General features: G+C 45.3%; 2 protein-coding genes and 1 non-coding gene across 3 annotated transcripts; 2 read left to right on the plus strand and 1 right to left on the minus strand.

Moving 5' to 3' along the window:
* Nucleotides 1-1,207: 1,207 nt before the first annotated feature.
* TRNAQ-CUG lies at nucleotides 1,208-1,279 on the plus strand. Its single transcript has one exon. It is a non-coding gene; the product is annotated as a tRNA-Gln (tRNA).
* A 2,484-nt stretch (nucleotides 1,280-3,763) lies between these two features.
* On the plus strand, nucleotides 3,764-4,873 carry LOC124653773 (glycine-rich RNA-binding protein blt801-like). Its single transcript, XM_047192839.1, has 2 exons — nucleotides 3,764-3,980; nucleotides 4,124-4,873. Exons 1-2 carry the CDS (start codon nucleotides 3,867-3,869, stop codon nucleotides 4,532-4,534), a joined length of 525 nt encoding a protein of 174 aa, XP_047048795.1. The 5' UTR covers nucleotides 3,764-3,866; the 3' UTR covers nucleotides 4,535-4,873.
* A 446-nt stretch (nucleotides 4,874-5,319) lies between these two features.
* On the minus strand, nucleotides 5,320-7,498 carry LOC124654955 (ADP-ribosylation factor-like protein 2). Its single transcript, XM_047193931.1, has 5 exons — nucleotides 7,108-7,498; nucleotides 6,830-6,940; nucleotides 6,019-6,181; nucleotides 5,636-5,716; nucleotides 5,320-5,473 (listed from the first exon to the last, which is right to left on the minus strand). The coding sequence occupies exons 1-5, from the start codon at nucleotides 7,170-7,172 to the stop codon at nucleotides 5,336-5,338; spliced, it is 558 nt and encodes a 185-aa protein (XP_047049887.1). The 5' UTR covers nucleotides 7,173-7,498; the 3' UTR covers nucleotides 5,320-5,335.
* Between the last annotated feature and the right edge of the window lie 1,636 nt (nucleotides 7,499-9,134).

Genomic DNA, 9,134 nt, shown 5'->3' on the forward strand with positions numbered 1-9,134 from the left:
GTTAGTTGAACATGTATGTGATAAGTGTAGAGCAAGTTATTCAGAAATGTATCTTCAGTTTTGTCATGCAAGACGCATTGCAAAATCATGTGACCATTGTGCGTCCATGTTTTGTTTCCTGTTAAAGAATGAACAAGAGAAAAGAGTGGCGGAAAGTTCATGAAATGAATAGATGAATGGCAATGACATGAAGACTAGTGAGTGTTTCATGGATGTCATGAAAATCACATGAAGAAAAGTGAGAAGTTCAGGGATATCCATTGTATAAATGCCTCCTACCTGCTCTTATTCAAGACTTGGGATTTCCAAACGTAAAATCAATCTACCCGTAGTCTGGAATATTGGAGGCAAACAATGGCCGACCAAGCAGTGGCTCTAGGAAAAGGCCCATAGAATTGAGGGTTCATCAGTTGTAACCCAAGAAAATTGCTATCCGCGCACAAAAGAGAGGTCCGCAGCGGGAGTGATACTGTGAGACCGCTTCTCATGCTAGATAGACGGTGTCATTCCAGTTAGCAGAAAGCTTATTTTACACAGGGTACCTTACCTAGGCCTTGTATATGATCGACATGCGCAGTGCCGCTCATGTGATCCTCCTCTCAGTTTTCCAAATACTTTGCAAAGAGGATCAATAGGATCAGCCTGGTAGGATCAAGATTAGACGGATAGAAAGAAACAATATATAAATGACCAGGACAGAACAGAATATTATCCAAGAGTCATAGTATTGATCCTTATATATGTCGTAGTATTCTTTATCGAAAAAATAGTATTGTCTATTTAGCCTTCTTATATATGTAAAAAAATCTGAATGCCCATGGAAAATGTGTCTTGTATGATGGTGTCTCATCCCCTTCGCATGGGTTCAGTAGTCTGAGTCTGACCTGCATGGCGCAAGGCACGGTTGATCACGAGGAATGAAGTCTGAATCTGGCTGAAAATTCCCAAGAACTCGCCAACCTGCGGCAGATGTTGAGTTCTGGGCCGCCTACCATAACCTGGCTAGCTAGACTCGTTAGGAGGAGCTAATCCAACTAAACCCGTGGCGCCGCGCGTGGAACATGTTTCATACTACTGATGGTCAGCAAATGACATCTGAAGATTGATGTTGGTCAGAATGGTCGAGGGAGACTCACAGTCGAGTGTTTGATCAGTGGCTCTGCTTGTAACGTATAAAAAATCCTAAACGCATTCGTTTTCATCAAATGGTCCCATGGTCTAGTGGTTAGGACACAAGACTCTGAATCTTGTAACCCGAGTTCAAGTCTCGGTGGGACCTCATTTTTGCCTCCCATTCCCGTATTTTTTCCTCGCCCATCCACTAACGGATCATTCGTTTCCTGCAACGATTATCCTGAAGCGCACCTCGAGAAAGAAATTCTATTCCTTGCCTGAGAGACCAGTTTCGTGGTGCAGGTCACCATCCATTACCACAATTTTTTTTGGAAAAGAAAGTGTCATTCGGTACGCGGATTTGATCGTGCTTTAGATCTAAGCAAGCGTCCATCAGAAGAAGAAAACGACGCCATGTGACACATCACCAAGCTAATCCGAACTTATCTACTTTGGGGAGCAAAAGAATCGAGCGTTCGTTTCACGCTGCTGGAAGGCTGTAATGGGGAGGGGCACGGCGGTCATTTCCAAGACCAGGATATTTTAAGAGCTTCTGCGCCATAGAAAGGGTAAGCTCGGGCCCGCGCCACGTCATGTGGGCCATCGTGCCTTGTGCATGGGGATTGGCGCCCCCTGTGCTACTAGTCCCCAGACTTTGCTACCACAGCCAGTCACAGCCTCCCTTCCAAAAAAAGTAAAGTCAGGAAAAATATGTTTGGATGAAGGAACAAAATGTACTCTAGACATGTAAGACGTTGAGGCAATTTCTTTGATTCAGCCATTTTAATTTGTATCTAATCTACTTTTAGTATGTAGGTTCACTTTATTTTATATCTATTTTATTTTAAAAGTACCTAAAACATCTTATACATATTCACATAGAGAGCAAAAGGTAGTGCATGACACTTCGGGTGTGTTTGGTCTGGGAATGAAGTAACGTAATGGTTCCATTTAAGAGGAATGGGTTTGTTTAACTCTTATGTTCAGTTGGAATTTAAAATAAATTGGAATGAAATAGGTTCGTCGGCCGTTTGGTTTGAGAGATGAGACGAACTAAATTTGATTCAGCTGCATCTAGAATGATAATTAGCACTTAAAACTTAAAGTTCATAGAATGACAAACTAGCATGGAAAACGAACACGTATTCCTGCTCCTGCTCATACACCTGCTAGGCGGTGGTGGACTGAGATCCAGTGCCTCGATGTGGGCAGGCCACGCTACGCCCGAATGCTCCAAATCCATGGTTAATTTCCTATCTAACGGTCAGCACTGCCCAGCAGCAGCAAGTCAACATTTATTTGTAATCTGTCGCACCAACACACACGCATCGGGAGAGCGGGAGGATTTCTCGTGTGAAGGGCGTCCACATCGTTGTCGACGGTGCCACTGCGGGAAGAGGAGCAAGCTCTGGCATCAGGCTCTGCAGAAATGGCGTAGACCAACCATTTTCTCCCTACTTCGACCACCTCCCCCGCTCCACTGCGACCAGCTCGTCCCCGCCCCGCTCCGATCGCATCATCCTGCACCGGCCCGACGATCTCCTCCGCCTCGTTGTGAAAACATCCTCTGCCTCGCGCCGGTAGCTCTTCCGCCCCACCAATCGTGCAAATTGCGCCCTTCCTTGCTCGCAAAATCCCGCCGCTCGTCCGATAAGTGTATGCGTGGGGGCGCCACCCAAGCTATTGGGCCGCACAAGGACATAAAACATGTTTAGGCGTGGGGGCGCCAGTCAAGAGCTCTACGGTTGCAATTGTCAAAGTCTTGGGCTTAGAGTAGTTGAGATCTTCGAATGTTGAAGACACGTCTTCTATCTTACAAAAAACTCTTGGTTTTCCATGCTTGGCTCAGTCTATTGTATGCATTGAAGTTGGAAGAAACTGTGCTGCGTTTGAAAGACGTAAAAATGATTTAACTATGATCCTTGAAGCCGTGGGAATCATGAGAATTGGTTTTGGCATTCTTTTTTTTGGGATGCTTGGGTCTTGCAACGATCTTAGTGTCCTTGAACGATGCTACTACCTTGCCATCGTCATCTATCCAAGGTTGACCGCGTTTGTGAAGCCGGTTGTCCACCCCACCGGCTATGAACAACTTGGTTTTTTCATAATTCACAAGGATGGCTAGGAAGCTTATGGAGAAAGCATTTGAGATATTTGCAAGCCCGATTTTGCCATTGTGGTTGGTTGTGAGTTGTAAGCAGAAACCGTTGTGTCACATTTTTCATATAAACTGAACCAATCTTATGTATTGCTTGATAGAAAATGGCTGAGAAAGAAAAGAAATGAGCAGCAGCAGATCTGAAAAATTAAATTGTTGTTATTATTAGTACAGACAAAATAAATATTTGCTTGAGAAAATGGAATTCCCTTCTCAGGTTCCTTGGAGGCGAAGAAGCCCGGACGCGTGTCAGGCAGGGTATGGCTGGCCCGGCGTGAAGAGCAAAATATCTCGCAAAACCCCACCCCACCAACCCACCCCCACTTGGGCATATTCCCCCAAATCCCGAGACGCAACCCACTGCCACGCGGGCCCCACACCAACCCCAATCCCTATCCTGCGCTCGCGCGGGCCACCGTCGGATCCGATCAGGACGGCCACCTACCGCTATAAAACCCCCTCCCGCGGCAGCCCCCTCCTCCTCATCGCTCTCGGGGTTGGCTTCTCCTCCCCTTCCGGTTCGGTTCTGGTTCGGGTCCGAGAGTAGCTAGCCTAGCCTAGTTAGGGTTTCCTTAGTAGTTCGTGGGAGAGTGAGATGGCGGACGGCGGCGCGGAGTACCGGTGCTTCGTCGGCGGGCTCGCCTGGGCCACCGACGACCGCGGCCTCGAGCAGGCCTTCAGCCAGTACGGCGAGATCCTCGACGCTAAGGTATGTTTACCCACCTCCGATCTTCCCCTCTCGGTCTGCTCCTTCCAGATCTGGTCGATTTCCATGCCGTAGACGATGTTTACGCCGTAGATCTGTGTTTTCTGCGTCGGATCTGATGTTAATTGTTCTGATCCGTGGTGCAGATCATCAACGACCGCGAGACGGGCCGCTCCCGCGGCTTCGGATTCGTCACCTTCGCTACCGACGAGGCCATGCGCAACGCCATCGAGGCCATGAGCGGCAAGGAGCTCGACGGCCGCAACATCACCGTCAACGAGGCCCAGTCCCGCCGCTCCGGCGGTGGGGGCGGAGGCGGAGGCGGCTACGGCGGCCAGCGCGGCGGAGGCGGCTACGGAGGTGGCGGCGGCGGCTACGGCGGCGGCGGTGGCGGCTACGGCGGTGACCGCGGTGGTGGTGGCTACGGCGGCGACCGTGGTGGCGGCTACGGCCAGGGCGGCGGCGGCGGTGGCTATGGCGGCCAGCGCGGCGGCGGAGGCTACGGCGGTGGCGGCGGCTACGGTGGCGGTGGCGGCGGCGGCGACCGCTGGAACTGAGCGCTGGGGCCTGCTATCTCGGCCAGTCATCTCGTCTTCAAGTTATCCCTAGTTTATCATCGGTCGGTCCTGTTACTGGTTTCTGCTGTGTCTGTTGTCGGTGTCGTGTTTTTGATCGGGAGCTCGAGTGGTTTGGGTGACAAAGTAACTTTGAGTTCTGGTTCTGGTTCCGCCAGGAAGAAGATCGATCAAGTCGAGTCTAAGAGTCATGTCTGTCTGTGTCGGTCGTTTCGAGATGCAATCCCTTTCCTTCCTTGGATCGGATCGGGATGTGATGTGTTGGAACTATGTTTACCTTTGAATCAATGAATGAAATCAAGTGGGAATTCGAGATGAAAATCACTCTTTGTTTGTGCATCAATTGGTTGCTTTCTGTTTTGTGAATCATGTTCCTCTGAGATGGCATCATGCAACTCTATTCATCTCTGTTGAATTATTATGCATCTGTGTTGATATTGTTCTCTTTGATGGGCGCAATTTGCCTTCTGTTATGACTGAATCATCATCTCTAAACCCATCACAGTTGAGGACATAGGTTGATTTGCTTTTAGAAACAATTTAGAAACAATTTGCAAACGTAAATGCTTCAGCATCAATTTGCATCCCATTCAGAGATGGCGCAAGTCATTCATAGCACTAGGCATGATGCAACTTGTACATATAGACAATCTTCATCCCATTCAGAGTATAAGATTGACCATCCTACTGATGGCAGTCGTAATGCTCTGCAACATAATTTACAGATGAAAATCTGCATCCCGTTCAAAGCAGAGATTTTATACATCTACTGATATGTTTGTTTCAGTCGAGGACGTAGATGCGTGAGGCGATGTCCTGGACAAGCCAGTCGAAACCCTGGAGCAGACCCTCGCCGCTGTAGGCGCTGCACCCCACGATCTTCCAGTGCCGGTCCTTGTTCATCACTTCAAGGTTCAGAACCTGAAATCCACCACAAAAGTGAAATTAACTCAAAACTCGCAGCATTGCCTTCTGAGATACTGATATATTTAAAGATGCTGAAATAATCTAGGAGCTATTTTGACTAACAAAAACATGTCCATCTGGTGAATCTAAATCATCCATGCTAGAATAGAGTTTTACCTTGGCGATTTCATCAGGCTTCAGAGCGCCCTGAATGTCTTGTTTATTTGCAAACACTAACAACGATGATCCAGCTAGTCTCTGTAACAAAATATTCAAGGATCACTTTACAAGATCTACACCTGAATAATTGAACAAGATAATGCATAAATCAAGGAACACTGAGCAACAGCTATTCTTTATCCAAGTTAGGACTACATCACATCACAAGATCTACACCTGAATAATTGAACAAGATAATGCATAAATTAAGGAACACTGAACAGCAGCTATTTCTTTATCGAAACAACCAACAGCAGCCATTCTTTATTGCTAGTTTCCAGCTAAAAACTGTTCGAAGCAAAAATGCAACAAGTTATGCCTTGATTGGCTATGCAGTTTACCTCTTCTTTCAGGAGATTGTGGAGCTCAGCACGACAATCATCCAGCCTTCGGACATCAGAGCTATCAACCACCCAAACTAGGCCGTCAGTCTGCTCGAAGTAGTTCCTCCAATATGAACGGATGGTCTTCTGTCCCCCGACATCCCATATGTTCAGCGAGTACCTGCCACGATCACCTTGTCAAAAACCTTGGCGGTTCCCCATGACTCTACTCAATGAATTTTGGCAATCAGGATTCATGACTGATGGGCATTAAGAAGCTGTCAAAATTTTGGTCAAAGCAAGCATTTGGCCATTGAAAACATCCATGCCAACGTATACCTTGATGCTCGTGGACCAATAAAACTCACAAAACTAGCAAACAATATCTACAGACATCTGCCTGTCTTAGTTCCTTGGACAATGAGCTTTTCCATAAGCTATTGCTGTACACCTTGAATACTACGGGATCATCAATACTCTCCGCTAGCATTAATTCTGAAGAATCACTGAACCTCCAAATAACAAGCTCACAGTGCAAAGTTATTCCTTAACTATCTGATGAAACTACAAGGCTAGGTTGCCCTTGTCCTTTGGCATAACAGAATGGATGGTATAGTTGCAATAGTTAAGAAGTATGATATCACATAGAAATAACTGACAAGATGATATGAAAATTAGTACTATCTATGATGTGCTGAAACTAATATGCAATTTCTCCAAGACAAGTGGCATTTCAGAATTGGAATGATCAAATATAACATCAGCTGAAACAATCGTTTTTGTTCAGGCATCTTCAACTTGATAAACAAACAATGCATACAGTACATACTTTTGGTACTGGATGGTCTTGATATTAAAGCCAAGTGTAGGGCTAATGACACTGGTGTCCTCTCCATTTATCTTGAGCACAATAGTTGTCTTACCCGAGTTGTCCAGGCCACTGTAAAATTTACATGGGAAGAAATAAATCAAGAAGAACAAAGGACTGAATGGCACAAACCTAGAAAGTCAAGAAAGCATCGCACCTCAACAGGATAATCAAGAATAATGGTACATTTGGATGTGAATCTGGAAAAAAGGGGAAAATGATTGGAACGTGATGCTTACACCATGAGAATCCGCATCTCCTTTTCCTTGCGCTTGATTTTTCTGATGATGCTGAGAAGACCCATTCAGGAGCTAAGCCAAAAGGAGGAATCAGTATAAAGTAAGATGAAGCTGGGAAACAGGTAGAATCATAACTGCTGACTGATGTCAAGCTGCCATAACCTCCAAGGTTCACACAAGAATAATAAGTTGTGTTATGAATTGACGATGTAATGAAGTGACATAATTTTTATATTATTGAAAATCAAACATATAATCCGTAGCATGCGGTTTGGAGTTTGTATGGTCATGAGCACCATGTATATGAGACACAATAAAGCAAAGTGCCGTACAAGCCATCAGAATAAACAAGAATGACATCGTGTTCTTTGTCTTATGTTAGTGCTGTGCGCCTGTGTTAGAAATCCCTGGGCCAAATCCAAGTATTTTTTTTGGTTCTAACCGAGAGCGGCCTCGTGCAATTCCTTACACCTCGCCCGATAAGAACGGAGGGGTGGCAGCGAATCACGCTAAGTCAGGTGGACATTGCCTAGAATCTCGGCTGCGGCGAGTCTATGTCAAGCATCAGTGCTTCCCCACAAGCCAACGCCTCAAGTGGCGCCAGATCAATGAGGCCCAGAAACATTGACACAAAGCCCAAGGAAGTTGCCTAAACGATTACGTGCACCACCCCAACCAGTCCCCTTATAAGATCATACTCATCCCCTGTCACATTGGAGCGTTATCTTGGATCCTATTATCATGGAACTATCGCCACTAGATTACCGATGCCTCTCGGTCCTACATACACTGCCTATATCGCAACATGCACATATCGATTGATGCTGATACATATGACTTTGGCAACATTTTTCCGCTTTCATTGTTGGGCTTGAGAACTTTGTGTTCCTTTACTATAAAGTTCCTCGAAATCTATTTATGAACCAATATTGTAGTACTGGCCAAGGTTGTGGTAAATTATCTCAACATATCCAAGATTTAGTTGTACCAGTTGGTAGGTAGCATACATATTGTTGCGGTTGGTTGTCCCAAAGCCACGAGATTCTGCATTATGCATACATTTTGTATAAGAAGCAAATAGTAATGAGGAAACAAAGTTTGTTGATGACAGTTGACATGGGTAAACCACATGGTACCAAAAAAATGTAGTGTGTTAAGAGTTAGCTAGTTGTTATTGTTGTTTTTTGCGAAAAACTTTCTCGGGATAAACTTTTGTGGTCATATCACTCGATGCAATGCTGAGATGAATAAAGACAAAAAAATACAAGGCAAAGTTGAAATCTAAGTAATACAGTATGTTAATATTAATTCTGGTTCTGAATTAATAGTGATGATCAATATGTTGCTAGTTGTTTGTTCGTCCATAATCAAAAAATCGGCCAATCGAAGAGTTAACTGGCCCGCCGAATCCCCGCTCAGAGGGTCACTGAGTAGACGATAAACTGATTAACTGGCCGATTAGCTTATTAATCCCCTACTCGCCAGCCAACCGAGCAGCTACCAGATAACGATTCCCTCGACATTGATTCGGTGGTCATAATACCAAGTGGTTGCTCTTTATTTTTTTGCTGCAGAGTCATCCATTTTTCCTGCACCATTGCAAGACAATTATCCACCTCACATGGTTACGAAACCATCAACCATGCTTAAGCTTGCAAAGCAATTGGTCAGGAAGCACAAACTGTTTTTTCCTAAGATGGGACTATTAAATTTGTTCTTCCATTACAAGTTTGGCCGTTCTATATGGCCAGTCATTCAGGTGGCTTCAGACTTGTATCCGTCTTGGAAATAGAGCTTTTTTTTGCAATTGGTTGAGAAAATTGATCGCAACTGTAGAATCTTCATTCGGGTGGGAGCAGAAGACTTAATCTGGTCGCTGCGACTTGTAGAAATGACATGGTTTTTAATAGTAAAAATTTATCTCCGTTGTAGGCCATCTACCAGTGTACATGCTTGCTCGGCCCACTCTTCAGAGACATGAATAGCACAAGCTGTTTACAACGGTGTGTATGCGAATGGAGCAGGTG

This window comes from Lolium rigidum, chromosome 5, assembly GCF_022539505.1.
Source record: "Lolium rigidum isolate FL_2022 chromosome 5, APGP_CSIRO_Lrig_0.1, whole genome shotgun sequence".
Classification (NCBI taxonomy): domain Eukaryota; kingdom Viridiplantae; phylum Streptophyta; class Magnoliopsida; order Poales; family Poaceae; genus Lolium; species Lolium rigidum.

What these genes read in the sequence shown, in the direction of transcription:
- LOC124653773 (XM_047192839.1), top strand. Translation starts at nt 3,867, where the DNA reads ATGGCGGACGGCGGCGCGGAGTACCGGTGCTTCGTCGGCGGGCTCGCC. An exon ending in GCGAGATCCTCGACGCTAAG is followed by an intron (nt 3,981 to 4,123) that starts GTATGTTTACCC and finishes TCCGTGGTGCAG; the next exon opens with ATCATCAACGACCGCGAGAC.
- LOC124654955 (XM_047193931.1), bottom strand. Translation starts at nt 7,172, where the DNA reads ATGGGTCTTCTCAGCATCATCAGAAAAATCAAGCGCAAGGAAAAGGAG. An exon ending in GAGATGCGGATTCTCATGGT is followed by an intron (nt 6,941 to 7,107) that starts GTAAGCATCACG and finishes TAAATTTTACAG; the next exon opens with TGGCCTGGACAACTCGGGTA. An exon ending in AAGACCATCCAGTACCAAAA is followed by an intron (nt 6,182 to 6,829) that starts GTATGTACTGTA and finishes TGATCGTGGCAG; the next exon opens with GTACTCGCTGAACATATGGG.